Source organism: Sinocyclocheilus grahami, unplaced genomic scaffold (genome assembly GCF_001515645.1).
Source record: "Sinocyclocheilus grahami isolate Dianchi unplaced genomic scaffold, SAMN03320097.WGS_v1.1 scaffold97.1, whole genome shotgun sequence".
Classification (NCBI taxonomy): Eukaryota; Metazoa; Chordata; class Actinopteri; order Cypriniformes; family Cyprinidae; genus Sinocyclocheilus; species Sinocyclocheilus grahami.
Genome location: NW_015505276.1, coordinates 703,932 through 727,366, shown reverse-complemented (window position 1 = coordinate 727,366; position 23,435 = coordinate 703,932). Strand labels below are relative to the sequence as shown.

Sequence of the window (23,435 nt, the reverse complement as noted above, 5' to 3'; positions counted from 1 at the left end):
AATGCTACTTACTATACGCAACTTATGTTTTTCCCCCTAAAAAACAATCTTTTTATACACGTAGCGTATTTTAACCATGCAGCAAACCTTTTTAAATATTTTGATAAATTACTGAAAAAAATTAATAATTAAATGACTTTTTAAACCGTTTAACTGATTGTAGGCCTATTAATCGGTCAAAATTCTTACGGGCGGTTAACAGGTTAAACAGTTCAAATAAACATCCCTAATAGATAGATAGTGAGACAGACAGACATATGATAGATAATAAGACAGACAGACAAACAAACAGATAGATAGATGGATGAATGACAGAACATTTACAATAGCTGTTTTGGTTGAACTGCAGTACTGAAGGATAATGTTTGTATAGTGCTGTTCATAAGTGCCTCATTCTCTAGTTAGGAGACTAATGTTGTGTGAAAAGAACATTCAACAGCTCTCTCAAGTGTTCAGATAAGCAATTCCATCCCTGAACATATTCAGCCACTGTGATACAAACACAAAGCGGAAATTGGTCCTTTGATAAGCTGTAAACAAACCACTCAGACATATATACAGTTACTGTATGACAATACAAGCAGAAGCACAGCCACGAGTGTGACATCAAATACATCATACATTTACACATAAAGAGCACACATGGACACACACACACTTACACACCTCATCGCCACCAGCAGCTCACTCAGTGAGTCACACATGCTGACAAGGAAATGGACAAAAAATTGAAAGTGCCAAAACAATTCATCATTCTCCCTTGGGAACGGCCTCCGTCATGCTCATATTTCTGCTCTTTAGTATATGTCATGTTAAATCAATATGTTGAGTGCTCATGTGCCATGTTTTATTGAAGTTAAAATCATTAGTCGTTTATAGATTATACACCAGAGTAATACATGAAACCTCCGGACTAGACGTATCAAAATTGTACAGCAAAAACATCATTAATCATTCTATTAACAGAATGCAGGTATTGCCTCCTAACAGATTTGGCTGTTATTCCATCCAAGCGCAAATAATTCTTGCTGCATGAGCTACATTCAATAAACACAAACCTTGGGGACATACATAGTCTATAGCACAAATAACCTTGCTGTAAAACCTACAAATATTATACTGCGGAATCAGACTCATCCTGACATCAACTGCACTGCAAAAAAAACTCGGTTTCTTAATCAGGGTTTTTGTTTACCAGTCAAATTTATTTATTTATTATATATTTCTTAAATTAGGTTTATTTTTCCAACTCCATTAGGGAAATATTTTTTTCTTGTTTTATGCATAAATCTTGCTAAATGCTTCTGGATTTATGCGTAAAGCAAGAAAAAATAGTCAATTAAGGTGTTTAATGTTTTACATGTCATATGTACATGCATCTTTGATTTTTAGACATTTTTACTAGAGAACAAGACAAAAATACTTATTAAGAAAATTATGTTTTGCACTGTGTGAAGTCCCTGAATGATAAGAAAATCAAATCAGTTGTTATACGTATTTTTTTGCTGAGTACCGAATAATCTTGAATGCTGGAGCTGATGTTTTATGTATCTGCTTTTATAAAGTGCTGGTCTTGCTCTTCCCAGTGAAAGAGTTATGGTTCCAGTGGTGGGGTGGCTTATCTTTGTGAAGAGCCTGTTCCCCAGAAACCCCTTCTTTACCAGAGACCTATCCGTTTCAGCCAGGTTGGCACAGTGTTATGGTAAAACTGACCTTTAATGTGTTTTCGAGAGCAATGTCAAAGCATACAAATGAGGTAGTACACTGCCTGAGGAGTAAACAAAAGAGACACAATAAAAGCACAGCACAATGCAATAAAAACACAAAGAAATTCAAAAAGCCTGTCAAGCTGTAAAAATGGATGCTTTAAGTAATTGCAAATAAAACCACTGCACATATGACTCAAGTGCATAACACAGTATGAAGTCACAACCTTCTTGAAAGTGAAGTGTGCGATTTTTGAGCCATTAAAGTCAAACAATTTCGACTGTTTTCAAACATGTTTCCGAGCCCCGCCTCAAAATCAGGCCATTGGTTGAATCAATGTAGTTTTGCCCGCCTCCCCAAGTAGCAGCCAATGACGCATCTGACTCCAGCAGCGGCCAATCGCGTTACAAAAGGGGGAAAAATCCCTATTGTGAGTGAAATCATAACATCTGTGTTATTATAAAATATTCTAAATTAGCAATGTTGTTGTGTATAAAATGAAATAATTGAATTGTATAAAATGGATACAATAATTGCGTGTTTCTCTGCTTAATTGTATTTGAAGCTTATTCTTTCTTGCACAGTATCAAGGCAATTACAACTTTTTAATAAATACATTTGTGAAATGTTAAAAAATACTTCATATAGGCTACAGATGAGTTTAGAGCTTGATTATGTATGAGGGAGAATGCATGCATGCAGAGTATGTTTTAATGCATTAGAGTAGGCTGGTGTCTGTTTATAGCAGATGAAAGTGAAACTACTTTGGTAGTCCTCCAACCTACTTAGCCTTACTTAACATGGGTTTTCATGTCAGTGCAGTAACAACAGCTGCTTTATTGAATAGGCCAGCCATTATCTTCCTTTTCAAGACTACAAAGTAGAGACAAATTCCAATTAAGTATGTGTTCTGACACAACATAAAGGACGAGGGAGAGGAGCACCCCGGATAATTGGGTTAATTGCAAAAAGCATGCAATTAGCTCTAATTGAAGTAACTACGGCTGTATTCGATTCACTGCAGAGAGTAGATAGAGTAGCCTATGTTTAACAATGGCTTCTAAAAATTGGAAGCAATATATGTGCAACAAAAATCATTTATAAAGGTCTATCAAATGTCATGTTTTGGGCAGATAATGAGATGTGATTTTTTTTTTTTTTTTTTTTTTAAAGGGGTTATATGATGCGATTTCAAATGTTCCTTTCTCTTTGGAGTGTTACAAGCTCTTGGTGCATAAAGAAGATCTGTAAAGTTGCAAAGACTAAAGTCTCAAATCCAAAGAGATATTCTTTATAAAAGTTAAGAGTCAGCCACACCTACCTAAAACGGCTCGTTCTAACACGCCCCCACATGTCTATGTCACGATGTGGGAAGATTTGCATTACACTGCCCAAATGTTCATGCAAAGAAAGAAGGCGTAACTTTTATTCTCGCTGTAGTATTGTTGCCGCCACCATGTCGTGAAGATGCTGTGTGTTTCGTTGTGAAAGCGAAACTACTTTGTTTGGTCTTCCAAAAGAGGACGATATCCGCTTCGTCATGCCTGGAGCTGATCCGTGCTGGTCGCTGAGGAAATACATCAACTTCGCGCTGTGGATCGCCGGATCGGCTTTCACCGTGGATGAAGCGGAGTCCAGTCCGGGGTCGTCACATGTGCTTTGTCGAATCCGCCGGCCACGCCGTTCCACACTCTAGCCCCCGGCCTCCGCTCACTCAAGGCCGCCGTGTGTGACGCTGTTTCGTTGTGAAAGCGAAACTACTTTGTTTGGTCTTCCAAAAGAGGACACGACTAGAAATCAGTGGTTAAGTTGTATTTACAACACTGTTCCAGAACAGTTCAACCCAAATATTCCGTTGTGTCCAGTACATTTTACGGAGGACGTTTCCTGATCCTGGGAGAGTAGACTACAATGCCGGCTGTTCTGACTCACAGACTGTAAGTACGTTTTTTATATTTAAAGAATTTGCCACTGATGATTCAAACGCGAGTTTTGAGCAATGTAGAGTAGCGCTTGTTGTTTGTCATTTCTCCGATCACAAATGCAGACATGGTTTTATGTTTACGCAGCGCGATGCAACGCAATGCGTAAAAAGACAGTATAACCCATTATAATCCGTAATTATGTCCCCACTGGATGCAACAAATGCCTCGTTTATTTTAATGTTTTTGTCTCGTCGCTCCGGCCTGACACGCTTGAGGTATTTAGCCAATCACAACGCACTGGATAACTGGCCAATCAGAGCACACCTCTCTTTTCAGACCGATGAGCTTTGTAAAAATCGACACGTTTCAGAAAGGTGGGGCATAGAGGAGAAACAATAATGTACAGTATGTGGAAAATAATGTGTTTTTTTAACCTTAAACCACATAAACACATTTCATTACACCAAATACACAAAATAATGTTCTTTTTAGCAACATCATATGACCCCTTTAAATCCTCAGGGCTCCAGACACAAGGGAATAAAATGGAGCCACAGGTAGGCTGCTATCAAGAATCCAAGACATTAGACCGCCGCTGTGTCCCAATTTACATATCTGCCCCAAATAGTAAGATCAGGATGTTTCTGTCTCAAACATAGAATTTTGAAAACAGTATTCCAAATGTGAAATGGAAAAAGAAGTGAAGTGATGATGAGTGAAACTACAAAGCAAGAGCTGTTACACAGTAAATCAGAAACATACATTTTTAAATTAATAAAATGCCTAAATTAATTAATAATCTTACATGATCACAGAATCTGTTTAGAGACAGCAGTCTTTTCCCCCTTGATAAACTTGCACCTACAAAACAAATGCTAGCGTTATCATTTTCTGAGCATCAGACAGACTGTCGGATGTCAGATATCAAATATGAAAATCCCACATCTGGACTGAATGGAATGTAACATTTCTAGTTACTGACACATAAGTAGCCTATTTTTCTATCAGCAGCGTAATAGCCTACATATTTATTATTTCAACTAGTTTAGTTGCATGCCATTGTAGCATAAGCAATTGAGCAGAGTTAAAAAATTTCACTAGGCTACCTATATTTACATTTAGTCATTTAGCAGACGCTTTTATCCAAAACGACTTACAATTGGGGGATAGCTACATAAAGCGATTCTTCTTAAAGAGGCAAACAGACACATGAAGTGCTTGTAATACAAGTTTCTAGACATTGTTCAAATAAGTACAAGCTAGAAAGAGAAGGAATAAGTAAAGAGATAGATTTTTTTTAATGGTGAAGTCAAGTAGCTTCGAAAGAGATGAGTTTTCAGCTGTCGCTTGAAAATTGTCAGGGATTCAACATTCTGGATAGGGGTGGGAAGATCGTTCCACCAGCCAGGAACGGTGAACGAGAATGTTCTGGAAAGTGTTATTTATTTTTAACTTTTTTTAATATTTATATTTAACAATATAAAACTCAGTTGCATATTTTCTATCCACATTTGATGAGCGAAATTTGTTTCCATAAATTCACATGAAATTTTTGAAACAACTGTTCACTACAAAAAGTGATAGGCACAAGATCACAGCATTTGAGGGTATTAATGTGCATACATTTGGCGCCCTCTAGACAAGCACTGATGCTGAACATGTGGAAGAAGCTCAGTGATTCTCATTGATTTCACAGCCGAGAATCATTTTTATGAAGCGCATTATTATTCAGTCAGTAGCCTACATGTATAGCGAACATAACCTGGCCTGTTGACTGATGCTGCTTCGTCAACGAATGCTGCGTTTTGGACATTTGGTTATAGAGAGCAAAGCGCTTGTTGTTGTTCATTCATACACGTATATTTTCGTTTTTGTGTGATAATAGTATATAGCAATGAGTCATTCGTATATTTGTTTTATTTATTTATTGTTGTTGTTTTTTGCTGTACAGTTTGCGACGGAACATCTGGAGAAAGCTCGACTGCATCAGTCTTTCACAGGCTATTAGGCTGAACCCTTGAGAATACTAATATAAACCCTGAAGCGTTCAGCGGGCTCTTTCACGGAGTTGCCAAATATTGATATTTTGACACCTGGTTCTTATATCTGTGGCTTTTTGAAAGGCTTTTTTTTTTCTTGGTTGTCCTATTCATATTTGCACGTCTGTCAAAACATCACTCTTGGAGATTTGTCAGTCACACTTGACTGATTTTAGATTTACTCTAGAAAGACGTGTCTGTTTTTTGTTTTGAACTGTTCATATATTATTTCAAATCTGTTGCAAACGTATGAGCAAGGACGAGTACCAGTTGCTGTGCAAATACTGCCACCTGTCGGAAGCCTGCCCTAATAAATCAATGAGCCACGAGAGGTCGGGATTTCACGACTTATATTTTGCACGACTGAAAAACACCAATGATCAAAGGTACATTTATTAAGTAGAATGATGAGCAGCAGCATAAAATTAGCCGAGTAATATAGTTCATTAGCATAAATTCAGGATGGGTACGCTTGGAAAGCAACGCAGCAGTGCTGTTTAATTTAACGTTAGAAGTCAGCTAACGGGCGGTCACAATTGTGCTTATTTGGTTGTTTAACAGCTGATTTATTAGCAAAATAATGTTTGTGGCCAACAGTAGGCCTACTTGAGTTAAGTTTTATTTTAATAACCCATCATAAATCCCCCCCCTCAGGTTTTAGAACTGGAAACTGAGCAGATATTTAGCACTATTTATAGTAGTAAATGTAAACTTTATGGGTAAGTCTCGATGTTGCTGCATTATTAGTCAGTGGACATACGAGTATTTACTCCAGAGAGAATGAAATCCTGTTGACCAGAGCTGCCACTCTATATGGCAAGTCCACTTAACAGCAACCTCCTATTACCAGCAGGCGGCACTTGTTAGCTATGAAAAGCAATGGTATTATGATCATCAACATGTAAAATCAATGTTTTGATTTTAAGGCTCTTTTTTTTGCGCTACAGTATGCATGTAAAAGTAGTTTAACTGCTGCTGAAGATAAACATTTCTTCTTAAAAGGTATACACATTTTGAAACATTGAGAATTGCACCAAAAAAAGAGAAAACAACAGGAAATCTTGTCAACTTGGAAATGTGCTTGACATTTATAAAGACAATAAAATAACGTATTCTGAGTATGGTACATATACAAAGTTGAAGGCACCTTGACTTGGCCAAACATTAACAGTTCTGCCGTGGACTTGCTCAAAGACAAACAAAACAAATGCTGAACACAAGAGGCTCGGACCCTTGTATTTAGAAAGCTATTAACTATACAATCTTTATTCATCAAGAACAGAAAGCTAATAAGACAATAGTGGTGTTGTGATGCCTAAAATATATTATTTCATATATCTATATATGAAACTCCTAAATTTGCTTTTGTCACCTAAAATAGTTTTTCTTAACTGCGAGTACACTGTGCATTGTTGATCTATCTGAAATAGCAAATGTGTGCAGTCAACTCTTATATAAATGTGATTGATTGTTTATTATACAAACACTTATTTATATACTCAATAAATTATATTCTTTTATTTCAACAAACTATTTAATGTACTACATATTCGTAGATTTGAGAAGTGTGGTTTTTCTGCAGATTGAGACTTTGATTGTCATAATTTTGCTGAGTATGTCAACTTGTGTATTTGTGTAACAGTCTTAAAAAAGAAAGAAAGAGGGAGTTAATTAATATTACTTGGGAGCTCAGTATTTTCTATAGACAAAAATGTTAGGTCTTATTGACTCATAGATGTGGTATTCATGTTACTGCACATTTAAGGAAGCATATGCAACACTTACTGCTGTAAAACATCATTTTTGGCCACTCGGATCATCAAAGCAAATACTTCAAGTTAAAACGCTGCTGGATTTCTGCCAGCGGAGATAGTTACGCTTTTCGCTCCAGATGCAGAATCATATCATCAAGTTGCAGATGGAAGATCTTAGTGAAGGACGTCAGACAAAATATCTCAGCTCTGCTGATAGACTGCTATCAAAAGTCACCATAAGAGTCACCACAGGAACTGATGTGTCTGTTGAGCAATAGTTGCATTTATACATGGCACCCTGCTACATCGTTTTTCATGCAAAATAAGGAGAAAAATTATTCCAACCTTCTCTACCTCATTTACTCACATAATACACACCCTGAGATACTCATTCATCCTTAGAGGAGGAGTGTATTAGCCCAATGTGCAGTGATTCCCCCTTAAATGATCCCTCTGAGAGGAGCAGCAAGCCATGTTGGGACATGAGTGGTAATCTGAAGCAACTAATAGTGTTTGGTATAGTCCATCACTGCTGCAGCGGGTGGAAAGGGGATGAGGTCATTTATTAAGAGTGATGGTAGCATAAGAAGTCGGGATATAGCCCTCGTCCCTGTTGTTCCGGCGCACTCGTGTCCATCCGTCTCCCTTATCCTCCTCCACTACAGACAGCACCTCCCCTTCCTGCATGGAGATGGTTCCCTCACTGGAGCCTGTGGGCAGATGGAGGAGTCTCAGAGGAAAAGAGGTGGGTATGATATTCACAAATGCTCAGGGAAAACTGTATAATAATCATACCTGGGAAATTGTAGAGTGCTGTGCATTGACCAATAGGTGCAGCGAGTTCCTCTTCCTCAAAGTCGTCATCAAATTCAGTGTAGATGGCCTGGGAAGAGTCAGTGTCATCAGAGATAGTTCCAGGACTGAAAAGAGCACAGGAAAATTCTGATTATGTAAACATAATTCAACCGGCATAACCGGATTCAAGCAATACAATGTCTAGAAACCTGAACATGACAGCTGGCATGTAATGTGAATTCTATATTTATATCTGTGCATATCTACATTACCAAGTAAATGTATAAACTTTTAGGGGGTCAAACTATTAAGAATAAAATTTACTTTTCTCTTTTGAGAAGAAAAAATAAAGAACAAACTAACAGAAAAAAAACCTTCACAAATCACTTTAGACTGTAAATGTAACAAATATATATAGATTTTTTAATATGCATAAAAAAAATCCATAATTCAAACATTAAAAAAAATTACTGCAGACTGGATAATCATTATCAGTTTGCACTGGCTGCTGATAGCTGCTCACATCAAATTCAAGGTACTGATGTTTGCCTACCAGACATCCACTGGCTCTGCACTAATATACCTAAACTCGCTAGTTCAGACTTATGCGCTGTCCAGGAGCTTACGATCTGCAAGTGAACGCCACCTCGTGGTGCCATCCCAGGCACAAAATCCCTCTCACGGACCTTTTCCAGGACTGTTCCCGGCTGGTGGAACGACCTGCCTATCTCAACTAAAGCAGCCGAGTCTTTAGCCATTTTCAACTGATCTTTTTCATCAGCACATTACCAATTAATACTAGCACTTACCTATTCTTATTTGAATTTTTTTTTAAGATTTATTTTTGCCATTATTATGTTAGGACAGATCAGAAATGACAGGAAGAGAAGTGGGAGAGAGATGGGGGGCAGGATCGGGAAATGTCCTTGAGTCAAGATTCGAACTTGGGACGCCCATAGTGCAAGGGCGCTGTATGTATCTACTCTACTCTACTCTACTCTACTCTACTCTACTCTACTCTACTCTACTCTACTCTACTCTACTCTACTCTACTCTACTCTACTCTACTCTACTCTACTCTACTCTACTCTACTACCGGCTGTGTACTGTACTAGACTAACTGAGACTTGTCAAAGCACTTGTATACTGTTGCCCTTTTGTTAGTCTGCTTGCTTCTATTGTTCTCCTCATTTGTAATTCGCTTTGGATAAAATCGTCTGCTAAATGATTAAATGTAAATGGATACAAGGTCTTATGCAAATTGCCCCCAAGTCAAATTGTGAATTGTAAAATGAATTGTAGGACTGTAGGCTAGTGACAGGCTCATGTTCAATGGCATGGAAATAAAACAAGGAACATATTGACTTCTAAATCTTTTAAAGTTTGTCTGCCCCAGTTATGTAATTTTTTATTATTTAGGGGATATTTCTTTAGATTTTTTATTTAAAATCAGAGCATAATATCAAGAGTCTCATGACCTACATTTTGCAATTCACTGCACTCTTGTGTGCTGTTCTTAAGTACACAAATGAAATTAGTTGATTAAATTACTGTGTAGAATTACCACCAATAGTGAATAAAATGGTTGTCTATGGTATTTACACCAGAGAGTAGTAGGAAAACAACATGCAAGTCTTAGTTGAAGTTCTGGTTATGCTCTATTATTGTAACAGACACTTCGCAGGGATTTTGATTGACAGGCAATCGGACCGATCTTAATGCTGAACCTGCCATTTTTGTCTGACAGGAGATTAGATTAACGTCTGTGGACTTGAATTTGAAAAATGGTGTGTTCATTCTGCGGTTGAAACAAGATACCTTCTGATGTTCATTCATGTTTATTTCATGCTATAACTAGTAAATATAAAAAGATGATCGGTTCACGTGCCGCTTGAACGGAGGCGCTACAGCGATCTGTCACGACACATTAAAGAGCCGCAAAACGGTATTTATTGTTTACATTTCTTTATACCTTTCTTTACATAAATTTGTTTCATACCAGAAGTAACCTGCTCTGTCTTGTCTGTCGGTGCGTTGTCAATTTTCTCACTGTGTGAGAACATTGCATGAGAGCGGCATGGCTTGTTGGACATAGGAACGGTAATGAAGTGGAGTGGGTCTTTGCGAAGGGTCAATTAATGTGTACAGAGTTTGCTCCATGTAAATAGTGTGTGACATGGGTTATGTATGATTGCATAGAAAAGTAGAATTTAGTTTTGATGCAAGGGCTTGGCATATGTGTACAACTGAAATCACAGTCTTTTTAAGTATACCTGAAAACTCACCTAAACACACAAAGCAACATCAAAACAGCAACGAGGACAACACTGGACCAACCTCAGCAAGAGCCAAGAGAAGCAAGACAAAGAATAACCAAACCCAAATCCACAAGCCCCAACAACAAGATGAAGAAGCAAACAATGGCTCCATCAGAAAACAATTCTTGGTCTTGTTCAATGGATCATGTGGCTTTCAAGTGATGTTGGAATGATCGTGAAGATGAGATGAATGTACATGAATGGCACCACAAAACTTTTCAAGTTAAGGTCATGCCAATTACACTACCATGGTGATGCTAATTGATATGTGTCATAATTAAGTTTGTATAAACTTTGTGTACCGTTGATGAATACCAGTTATAAAGCTTTCCCAAAAAAATTGAGGTGGCAGGATTGCGTGGTGGACAACCCATCGTTACCGAAACTACCCAAAAAACAGTCTCGTGGCAGCACAAAAATGATCAATTAAGGCATAATTTACATGATCGTAAACATTCCCACCATCGTCTTCACCCATTGTGCTAGTGCTACAAAGTTTCCTGTGTTAGTCAAAAAAACATTACAGAGAAATTACACCAAAATATCCACTTAATTCCAACCAAAAATCACTTGAACGCACATCATATTGAATTAACAATAGCCAAACTTATAAGAAATTCCCAAGAGAATTTGTGCTGTTCGCAGAGTAAGAATCGTCAAATGTAAACAATCTCCAAAACAGAGCTGCTATTACATTTTATTCCCCACCCCATTATGGATCTAATAAGTGGAGCTACTTTTTGCCCAATCGACATTCAGAGGCTTCTGCTTGACTACACTGCAACAGAAATGCCTGAACGTGAAAGAAGTCCTAATATTTCAGTGAATTCGCCATGCATACTATCTTGGTCTTGTTCAATGGATCATGTGGCTTTCAAGTGATGTTGGAATGATTGTGAAGATGAGATGAATGTACATGAATGGCACCACAAAACTTTTCAAGTTAAGGTCATGCCAATTACACTACCATGGTGATGCTAATTGATATGTGTCATAATTAAGTTTGTATAAACTTTGTGTACCGTTGATGAATACCAGTTATAAAGCTTTCCAAAAAAAATTGAGGTGGCAGGATTGCGTGGTGGACAACCCATCGTTACCGAAACTACCCAAAAAACCCAAAAGTCTCGTGGCAGCACAAAAATGATCAATTAAGGCATAATTTACATGCCTATTGGGAATCCACTGATCTTCATCCCATTGTGCTAGTGCTACAAAGTTTCCTGTGTTAGTCAGAAAAACATTACAGAGAAATTACACCAAAATATCCACTTAATTCCAACCAAAAATCACTTGAACGCACATCATATTGAATTAACAATAGCCAAACTTATAAGAAATTCCCAAGAGAATTTGTGCTGTTCGCAGAGTAAGAATCGTCAAATGTAAACAATCTCCAAAACAGAGCTGCTATTACATTTTATTCCCCACCCCATTATGGATCTAATAAGTGGAGCTACTTTTTGCCCAATCAACATTCAGAGGCTTCTGCTTGACTACACTGCAACAGAAATGCCTGAACGTGAAAGAAGTCCTAATATTTCAGTGAATTCGCCATGCATACTAGCTCTGTTCCAGAACCAATCAAGCTGTCTACAGAGACAACCTTACAGCTGAATCAACAGTTAGCATTAGCTAAATTACTAGTTATTCTAATAAGCACAAAGAGTATTTGAAGAACACAAGTAACTAATGCTCACAACTTCATATAAAGAATCTGTCAGTAGCTGGTTGCTAAGCTAAAAACTTCCTATCCTAACACACACAAAAAAAAACACTAATACTGGATGAAATCATACATTAATTAGATGGAATTATCTATTTTTAAATATATATACATTTCATTCTGGGATTATTGTTGTAGAATAAATGTGATGCTGCTTTCAATCATGACCAAAAAATTACACATCTTACATGGCAGCATAATATTGTTCCCTACTGTTTAGGATAGCTTTTACATTGGGAGTGCCTATGACACTGTAGGTGGGCAGCTTACTAAGTGGAAGAGTAAATACATTTCACCCTGATACAAGAAAAAAAAAGCTTTAAATCTAAAATTGTGCCAAACAATCCACCACAAATTAATGGGTAAACGAATGAAAGCTTGGCGCTAAAAATAAGTATTTCCCCACAAACTGGTTTTAGCTTCTCAACATTGTGACTGTCTCAGCCGGAAAGGAAACATGCACAGTGAGCAAAAAGTGAAGCAACAAGAAATGAAGGAAGATGTTTGATCTTAACTACTAAGAGTAGGGGAAAAAGGAAGCAGATTTGCAGCGCCACTTTGGTAAATACAATTAAAACTCCATATTAACTAATACGCAAGACAAAAAAATAGATCTGTACAATGACACAGAAATTGAACAGAAGAAGACTAGACAGTTAAGCTGGCAAGCGCTGAGGCTCATGTGAAAAAGGCCTAATGTGTTGAAGAAGCAGGAATCTAGATGATTGGAGAAGCAGGAAATTATGTTATTAATATGAAGGTGAACTGTTCCTAGAAAACACTTCAGACCTACATAGGCCTCTAGGACAAAGACAGATCCATTGAATCCTACACAGAGCTCTGAATCATCACATGACTGAAGAGAATGTTTTAGTAATGCTTTGCCTCCAACCCTCATTTTAAGAGGATTTTTCTTCTTAACAACTTAACCAGATGCAACCGAGCATCTATCCTGATGGCACACAGTACACAAAGGTGTCATTGTGATGGGACTGAGGGATATATTATACAGCATATAATAGCAGTAGTGTATGTGTGTTAAGGCCCATGGCAGAGGGAGAAGTGTCCCAAAGAAAAGCACAGATGCAGCAGAATGACCACTTGGTCACACGCTGAGCTAAACAACAGAGCTGGGGGCTTTTCCATCCCCACTCACAGCCAAGTAGCCATGCAAAGGGTGCATACTGGAAAACCGTAAGGATCTGTGTTGTGTACGTCAGAGAGATTGAGACTAAGGGGTGAGAAAGGGTGAAGGTGGATTGAACCATCATGCATCTTTCAACTGTGACAAAGGGTGCAAGAAACCACAGCTTTGGATCTAACACCATTTCTAGTCGCAAAGACTTGCCCACATATCAAACAATGTCTTGTCCTCAAATCTTCTCAAAGCCAGTCTGTTACCTTTTAGACTAACTCTACTCTCTCATCTTATAGTGCAGAAGTGTCCAATCCTGCTCCTGAAAGGCCACCTTCCTGTAGACATGAGCTTTATTGAACCAATTATTCAAGGTTACTAGAATCTTCAAGAAAAGCGTGTTGGAGCTATACTTGGGATGGTTGTCCTACAGGAGCAGGATTGGACACCACTTCAGGGATAGGTACTGTAAAACCCTGCTGGAAAATCACATAAAAAAAAACATATTCTAAGGATCTGATGGCTGGGTTTAAAATGGGTTCTAGCTGGTAAAATAATGGTCATGGCTCGTTTAGATCAGGGGTGTCCAATCGTGCTCCTGGGGGGCCACCTTCCAGCAGAGTTTAGCTCTAGCCCCAATTAAACACACTTGATCCAGCTAATCAATAGGGCTGTGCGATATTGAAAAAAAATGCGATACCTTGTTAAAAAATGCGATATTCAATACGATATTGCTTAAAGTGAGAAACTTCAACACTACAACTTCTGAAAGTGACCAGCAGTGTTTTAGCAGTACATAAAAAGTAATGTCACAAATCAGAAAATGTAATTTTAACATCAATGTGAATGACAAAAAAATGAATGACACTAATTTTATATCATTGTGACTTTGCTTTCCATACACTTTAAGTACTTCTTCATATACCACAGCAAAAACTATAGTCTGAGAAAGTTCAAACATGATTAAAGGCAAGTGAACAGTCAGTAAAAAAAAAAGAAAAAGGGGGAAAACAGAACAAATACACAATTTACAAGCATAGCTAAAATAAACAGTAGTATTCAGATACAGAAATGTAATAATTAAGTGTAAAATAACACTGCATTGTGTTCACTGAATGAATTCAATTTAGATTCATCTTTGTTATAGCCGTTTTGTTGTTTTGTTAACATTAGCGACATATTCAGCAGCACGTATTTATAGGCTGCTGTCCCTTTAAATCCAACTGCACGGATCCAGTATAATGATACACATCCAATTTCTTTCTCAGCTGTTTACATTCATTTAAAACATAACTGACTGCGTTTACGAGAATGATCGTCGAGACGGGTACTATTGACATAATTCTGTGTGTATGTGTCTGTTCGAACATGAGGAGGAGACGCGAAAGACGAATCAACTCGGTGTTCACGTGCCATCTGAAACTCGTCTCTGTGTGTGTGTGCTTCAGGTGTGAGTCTGTCAAAGAGCAAAGAGTTCTTTTCTGCAACTTATTGCACTTAACTCTTTTTAACGTCAAGCAATTGTCTACTATATGCGTCGAACTAAAACTTTGACCTTTCGCAACGTTTTGATTTAAGTAGCCTATTATTAAAATGATTCAGATATCGCACGCCGTTGCTATATGCATATCGCGATATTTACATTTGCAATATTTAGATAATTTCGATATATATCGTGCAGCTCTACTAATCAAGCTCATCAACATGCTTGTCTGCCAGTTTCTAGTGTTACTGGAACTAGTGTTAAACTCTGAAGGATGGAGCCCTTCGGGAGCAGAATTGGACAGACCTGATTTAGATGGTCGATCAGGTGGACTATCAGGAGCTGGGACTAAAGCCTACCTGGTTAAAGCTGGTAGATCAGCATGGACAAGCTGATGGGATCTGGTTGAGTTGAGTAAACTTAGCTTTGGCAACCTTTGGCAGGGCTTTTCCAGCAGAGTAAAAGATAACTTTCCATCTCCACACAAAACAAATCAATTTCATCTGAAGGAACTCTGCCTTCAGAGAGTAGTGAAGCCTACCTTGCTCTTCTTATTGAACAACCGGAATGTTTTATTCTTGTTCTTGCCGAGCAACTCTAGAGGACCTTTAGGAGTGCCCAGGCTGCTGTCTGAGGAGGCCCGGTTGATGCCCTGACTGTAATCCTCAAACTCCACATCTCCTGGTCTCTCGAAGCCAGACTTGTGTTGCTCTATAAGAACCACAGAGTCCTGAATAACACAGAAAAGTGTTAGCTACTCCATGTGTCGGCTTGCAGAGGGTTGACTGCTCTTTTAAAGTGGCTGGCTTAATGCAAGGTTGTCCGATCCTTCTCCCAGAGGGCCAATGTCCTGCTGAGATTAGCTCCAACCTGCCTGATCACATTTGCCTGGAAGTTGATTATCTGGTTCAGGATTGGAGCTGAATTCTGCAGGATAGTGGCGCTCCCAAAGCAGGACTGGACACCCGTGGTTTACTGAGAGCAGGAAACGAAAGTGCTTTTCTTAAAAACACAACTGAGAACTCACATTCCTCTCGTTGACATTCGTGCCAGTTCTGGTCATGCCCTCCAGACACTTCCCAATGATGGGCATGACGTGACGCTCCGTGTCTGCAAACAGGATGTAACCGTGCGCCAACTTTTTGATACGCCGTTCATCCATGTCCTGCAGCCTCTACAGTGAACAAACATGCATACAGATATCAGCATTCCTACAGTAAGCTGAGAGGAACAAATGTGTCTCAACATGTTTCTTACATTGAAAACAAGAGGCATGTCCGTGAAGTAGAACTGATTCTGTTCTTTGTTGTACTTCTGAAGTTGTGAAGCGTAGTCGTTTTTACACTCCTCTGCTATGTGCGTTCGCATATGTGCCTGCTGTTTGGCCTACATTCACACACAGAAGTAAAGATAAAGTGAAATCAGACACCCATACATAAAGAGGAAGAAGGAAACAACAATAATGCATTTGGATATGATGGAAATGAGATGGTGGGATGGGAGATGTGCATGCAAGGGAGTGGCAAGACCTGTGAACCCTTTTGACGCAACATAAATACCTTTTCCACATCGGCTTTGGTAGCATTGAGGTCCTGATCCGTTTTCTCTGCACATTGAGCAGCCTTCTCTGCTTCTCTCCACTCTCTCTCAAATCGCTTTTTACTCTACCATGAAAATAACATCCACCACATGAATCAAAGCGTTTACACACACAATGCTCTTATTTGCAGCCATTACAGGGGTATTTTACACCAAAATTAAGATTGTGTCAGCATTTCCTTTCATGTTTTTCCAAACCTATATCACTTTCTTTCGACCACAGACATATCACTACTGGTTATGAGAAATAAAGCAAAGGCTTTTGGCGCCACTGAATTCAAGCTCGCTCCTTATCCCTTATACAGCGCACTACGTGCCATTCAACCTATAGAGTAAATGTGTAAACAAGTGACTGATTCTTAAACGCAGCTGCATTTGTAGAGAGCAGAAAGTTTCAGATTCAAGAGAGCAATTTTAGAGAGAAAATCTAAATTGTTGGTAAAGAGAAAATACCTTTCGAATGCATATTTGATTTCAAATTTACTATTTAGATTTAGGTTCCCCACAGAACATTACTGTAAGGCTTCAGATAACTAAATATAACATCATATATAACTAACATTGCTTTTTTTATATATATTTTTTGGAGCTTGATACTTTGATTTCATGGAAAAGATCAGAATGAATATTCAGTTTAAAATCATTTTGTGTTCCACAGAATAAAGTAAATCATGTGGGTTTGTAACATGATGCTGGGGAAAAGAATATACAGATTTTTGGGGGTATTAAAAAAAAACAAGATTCACAACACATTTAAATTCTATTGTTATATGCCATATTTCTGTGAAATAGAGCAGGATACCGGATAACAATACAGGATGTGACCTGATTTTATTCAGTAGGAGTGAAACATTTTAATATACAATATTATTGGATAACACTGTATTTCCCCACCATTGTATGATTGGTAACAACAGTGGAAAAGAGATGATCAAATTTGGATAAAACATGAAAAAAGTTTTTTGTTTAAAATAACATGAACAATATTGTACAACTATGGACATTTCTAAATTAATATGATAAATTGTGAATACATTATCTTTAAAGGGATAGTTCACCCAAAAATGAAAATTCTGTCATTAATTACTCGCCCTCATGTTGTTCCAAACCTGTAAGACCTTCGTTCGTCTTCTGTTCACAAATTAAGATATTAAGGACATCGTTAAAATAGTCCATGTGACATCAGTGATTCAACCTTCATTTTCTGAAGCTACGAGAATACTTTGTGTGCAAAGAAAACAAAAATGTTATTTTTATTCAACAATTTCTTCTCTTTCATGTCAGTCGACGCGCATTCACAAGAGTACCATGATGTCACACAGATTATTTTAACAATGTCCTTTCTACCTTTCTGGGCCTTAAATGTGTCAGTTGCGTTGTTGTCTATGCAGGGTTAGAAAGCTCTCGGCTTTCTTAATTTGTGTTCTGAAGATGAACGAAGGTCTTTGGGTTTGGAACGGCATGAGGGTGAGTAATTAAGGATTTTTGGATGAACTATCCCTTTAAAGGTGTCTAAAATATCTGCTCATTGTTAACTGGAAAATATCAGCTGCTTCAAGAGCATTTGAATGTGTGTGGCTGTTTACACTCCTGACCAAACACAATGGCCACAGAAACGATCAGTAAACAATCACTTCAATCCCTCGATACAACCCCACACTGAGCAGAAACAATAGAGACAAAAAAGCACTCTCCCCACAGTCAGCGCTTACGCCACAAAGAGACGTATCGCACGCCTTTGACAGGGATGTAAACTCATCAAGCGCAGTCTGATCTGGTGGTTCAACGACACTGTGAGACACACCACCACAACAGAGTCTCCATCACAACCCGTCACAGAGAGAAACTTACATTGTCAAGCTGCTTGTAGGTGCTCTCCAGAGACTGTTGTGCTTTCTTGGCTTCTGACAGATGCTGCACATTACAGAGAGAGAGAGAGAGAGAGAGAGAGAGTGGAACCATGGTCAGTGTGCTTTGGGCTTTCAGACAAAAAATAAACGCATCCAGATTTTTACATTTTTTGAAGAAAAATATGAGTGCTGCTTGCCTCAACATGAAGTCTAAGTTTAAAGTATGCACAAAATGTAAATTCACTTTTATAAATCCACGAATCTGTTCTAAATGCACGTTATAGATCTTACTGTGAACAATTCATCCATGCATAGGTTTCGTTTTTTTCTGTGTGTGTCTTTGTAATTTTTAAATTTAGGCCTGGGCGATAAAACGGTATCTGTATTTATGAACGGAACACTTACATCGATAACGATAGAAAAAAAATTCAATAAAGTGCACAATAAAGGCCAAGCCAAAAGTTTCCTGAAGACTTATTTAATCTGTACATAAAACATCAAAGGTTTAAATTTGATTTTGTGTTTGACTGTTAAAACAAAACATTATTTGTTGTTTGTCTTAACAAATTGGTTAAAATAAAAATACAGTGGTTAAATTAAAAAAAAAAATTCTATCGTTTAAAAAAAAAAGTTTTAAAAAAGTAATTATCAATATCGAACGATATGAAACATTATATCGTTTATATATTTTTTTTGCTATATCGCCAAGCCCTTACATGATAAATAATTTTGTCTACTTAAGCCCACCCCTTTCTTACAATTGACTGCAAGCTTGCATTTAGATCCTCCTCCATCCAATCAGCAACCAATGAACAGAACCAAGTTCCCGTCGATCATCGATTCTAGGGCTGTCAAAATGGCTGAAAAACTAAATTCGAATTTTGTACTTAAATATTATCAAAATTCAAATTATATTCGAATTTAAAATTCATAATTTCAGTTAGGGTGAAGAAAAACTTTTGGCTTCTCTCCTGAGGTGACAAGAGGGCGCATCAATCAAAGCATAAGATAACATGACTATCTGCGAAAAAAAAGTGCATAATGTTTAAAATAATGTTTATAAACCAATTATAATTAAGTAGCTTAAACAACTATAAACAAAACAGCATCATGTATGTATGCATAGTTTAATACAAAGGGCGGAAAGCCAATCACACAGAGTACATTTTCATTTAAAAACAGGAGATGCAGTGCGATGGGGAAAAACCTGCCATAAAGTCTCGATATATGGCTTTTTTTTTTTAACTTGCATTAATTTTACATGGCTTTCGAAACATGTGGCTCTTTTGTGCGAGACGCGAGGGCAACAGTAATAGATGTCCGTCTAGAAAATACCTCCTTAACGTACACCTAAAATTCAAATGCAACGTTTTTGCATTCGAATGTGGATTTTTATTTTCAATTCGACGAATATTCGAAATTAGAAAAGAAAAAAAAAAAATTGACAGCCCTAATCGATTCTACTCGAATGTATGTCAGTGTAGAGAAAGACCTTTTCTGCTGTATTCTGTGTTTCATGGTGACTTTACAGTGTGGTTTTCCAGGGTCTTGCTATATGGTTGCTAAGATATTTTGAATGGATTTTCATTATTACTATGAAGCTCCTTAGGCGTTGTGAAAGGTCATTACTATGCGTTTGGTGCTAAGGTGTATCTGAGTGTTTTATTATATTGCCATGCGGTTGCTAGGTCATATACAAGTAGTTGCTAGGGTGTTTGTTTATTGGCCCACCTAAAAGTCGTTGATATTCTTAGCTCTAGATACTCCGCTCCCTCCATCTATGTACGTCTATGTTATTTTTTCCACCCATTTTATTATCTGCTAGGCAAAAATATGATCACTTACAAAAAAAAAAAAAACAGCACACCTCTTTCAAACCAAGCATATTTAGTTAAAAAATCTGATGTATCATTCATGTCTGCAGCAGAGCCAGTATAATACTTAAGGTTAGTCATTTGTTCAAATCCCTAACTCTAGTGTTGTTTCCCTTAGGAAGCACTAACAATAAAAACAGTATCCCATAAATTCCAAGTGACAAACAAGAGGAGACAGCTGAGGTTATATGTCGAGTATTGACTGATCTTTATGAAGATCACCAAAGCATTCCTCTGACAGTGTGGCACAAATCAAAATGAGACTTCCATCCCAACAGACTCGAATGTTTCTTCTCAAACAAGCAGTGTGACATGTTCTCCACCCCCTCTCCTTCATACCCACAATCCCCCTCTCTGCATCCTTCCCGGCCCTCTGTCCCACAGCATGCTTTATTTTAAGCCTGGCCCAGTTTCTCCGTCTGCCTCTCTCATTCTCTCACCATCTTGCGCTCCTGTTTGAGCTCCTGCAGGTACTTTGTGAGCTCGATGCAGATATTGATCATCATGTTCTCAGCGATCAGCTCCCTCTGGCCCGTATAGTCGTTCATCTCATTCAGGATGTCCAGAAAGGCCTGGTGATTGGAGAACCTAAAGAAAAGTAACACGAATGAGATACAATGTGCATGGGTAGTAAACGTGACTTTTTCAGTCATTTGGGTTTACTGCAATTTTAAAAATCACTTAACTTATGAATCATTCATTTCAGAGCAATTCGGGAACTGGTTTGACCAAAACACTCCAAAAAAAATCATATTCACACTTCATTATGGGTTGCATGCAAGTTTTACTCTATGAATCAGATGTACACTGCCTTTCAAAATATTGTGAAATATTTTTGCAATTGCTAATATTGGTTTCCTATTTTTATATACTTTAAAATATAATTTATTTCTGTGACGCGGCACAGAATTTTCAGCATCATTACTCCAGTTTTCAATGTCACATGACCTTTCAGAAATCATTCTAATATGCTGATATATTATCAGTGTTGAAACTGTTGTGCTGCTTAATATCTTAACAAAAAGTTAAAAACAAGATATTCAAAATATTAATATTTTCTAACAATATAAGTCATTACTATCCCTTGTGGAGTTTGGAGTGTGACTGGTTGTGGTTGTGGACAGGTGTCTTTTATACTGATAATGAGTTCAAACAGATGCCATTAATACAGGTAACGAGTGGAGGACAGAGGAGTCTCTTAAAGAAGAAGTTACAGGTCTGTGAGGGCCAGAAATCTTGCTTGTTTGTAGGTGACCAAATACTTATTTTACCGAGGACTTTACCAATTAATTCTTTAAAAATCCTACAATGTGATTTTCTGGATTTTTTTTTTCTCATTTTGTCTCTCATAGTTGAGGTATACCTATGATGAAAATTACAGGCCTCTCTCATCTTTTTAAGTGGGAGAACTTGCACAATTGGTGGCTGACTAAATACTTTTTTGCCCCACTGTATATATATTATAATATAACTAGTGCTGTCAAATGATTAATCACATCCAAAATAAAAGTTGTTGTTTACATAGTATCTGTGTGCGTGCTGTGTTATTTTCGAAATATATACTGTATGTGTGTGTATTTATATATACATAATAAATATACACAGTGTACACACACATATATTATGTAAACGAAAACTTTTATTTTGGATGCAATTAATCGTTTGACAGCACTAAATATAATATAACACACTGTGTGTGTGTGTGTGTATATATATATATATAAACACTATGATTTTTATAACAAGAAAACAATAACCAATAATATCATAGCCCGCTTTCACAATTCAATCAGCTATTTTCAACGATCAACGTGTTGCCAATGTAGTTTCTTCACCTGTGGCTGATTTAAATAGTACCTGATTTCCATGAGTGACTTCATTAGTTTTGCCCTGAGGGAGCATACGTTAAGTCATTTTCAGGTGTATGCGTTTGTTTGTTGAGTTGATGTGCTTTTGTTTGGAGACAGCAACAGCCCCATAGGTACTGCTGCTCAGGCACCGTAGCAACATCAGACATAGCTCAGCGTACCATAGTGATCTGATTACAGTGACTGGGGATTTGTCAGCTTTCTTCTCTGATATCACATTGTTAAGGTTGGATGGTTCACTTGTCATCACAATTGTGAGGAAAAATAAGTCAATCATGCAGCTTTGGAAGCATGCGAAATTACCTGCATTCCTGCTCTTCTTTGCTGCCTCGTTTAGGGCTGTATTTCTTGGTTAAATTCCTAGCAACCAGAAGAGAAAAAAAAAAGATCAACTACATCATAATCATGCCATTTGCAAGTACTCAGGTTTCAAATAGCAAAAGGTTGCATAACATGCCACGCTGGAGACCAAAAACTGCAGAAGTCCTGCTGGAGCAGGTGGCTGTGAAGCATTTGCATGAGACATTGTGTGCAGAGCATTTGGTCTTTCAAAAAAACAGGCATCAGGGTATTTTGGGTATCACAGGGAAATTTTCTTTAATTTTTCTTCCCATAACACTAAACAGGCACAAAGGGAGTTTCCAGTGAGAAGCACACTAAATATGAAAGCATTGTGTGACGTGGCACGATCACAATCAGGGAATGTTTACATTTATTTTGCAGTCATCCTGGAGCAAGATTTTGGACCAGTGAAAGTTCACTGTGGACAAGCACAACAATGTAGAAATACTGCAGGAATATAAGGGTCAATGACAAGACACTACTCTGGCTCTGGCCCTATTCAATGTATTTAAAAATACATTACAAATGGTATTCATACATACAATGACTTGCATACAACTAGGGCTGGGCGATAAAATGATAACAATAATTATTGCAATTAAATTTTCTCCAATATTAATAAAATGACTGTTTTATAAAAAACCTGTTTCATGATTTGAAACGATCACTCAGTGGAACATGCAGAAACTAAGAAATTAATTTCTATATTAAGTCATTTATTTTGTTAAGGAAAAATGACTGGAAAAGTGTAAAGAACTCAAAAACATTACTTCTGACCATAAAGATTAATTTAAAACCACAGTTAACGGCTGGTTTCTACACCTTTCACTTAGGAGCAAAAATCTTCCTTTAAACTTTAAAGAAATAAAGATTTGAAATTTATTGTGATAATTATCGATATCAACTGATATGAAAAAAATTATCGTGGTAATTTTTTTGGCCATATTACCAAGCTCTACATTTTGGTGTCCTGATGTCATAATGAAGAAAAAATACATATTATATACTTTTTTATATATA

At 37.5% G+C, this 23,435-nt stretch overlaps 1 protein-coding gene across 1 annotated transcript in view; it reads right to left on the bottom strand.

Moving 5' to 3' along the window:
- Window positions 1–6,719: 6,719 nt before the first annotated feature.
- The window catches only part of LOC107587983 (cdc42-interacting protein 4 homolog), a 35,158-nt gene continuing 18,442 nt past the window's right edge, over window positions 6,720–23,435 (bottom strand). Inside the window, exons 4-11 of the mRNA XM_016275967.1 lie at window positions 20,646–20,793; window positions 18,333–18,395; window positions 16,442–16,546; window positions 16,140–16,268; window positions 15,910–16,056; window positions 15,410–15,612; window positions 8,221–8,345; window positions 6,720–8,135 (exon numbers count right to left, since the gene is read on the bottom strand). Coding sequence (XP_016131453.1) covers window positions 7,984–8,135; window positions 8,221–8,345; window positions 15,410–15,612; window positions 15,910–16,056; window positions 16,140–16,268; window positions 16,442–16,546; window positions 18,333–18,395; window positions 20,646–20,793 — 1,072 coding nt within the window. The 3' untranslated portion in view covers window positions 6,720–7,983. The remainder of the gene's footprint in view (window positions 8,136–8,220; window positions 8,346–15,409; window positions 15,613–15,909; window positions 16,057–16,139; window positions 16,269–16,441; window positions 16,547–18,332; window positions 18,396–20,645; window positions 20,794–23,435) is intronic.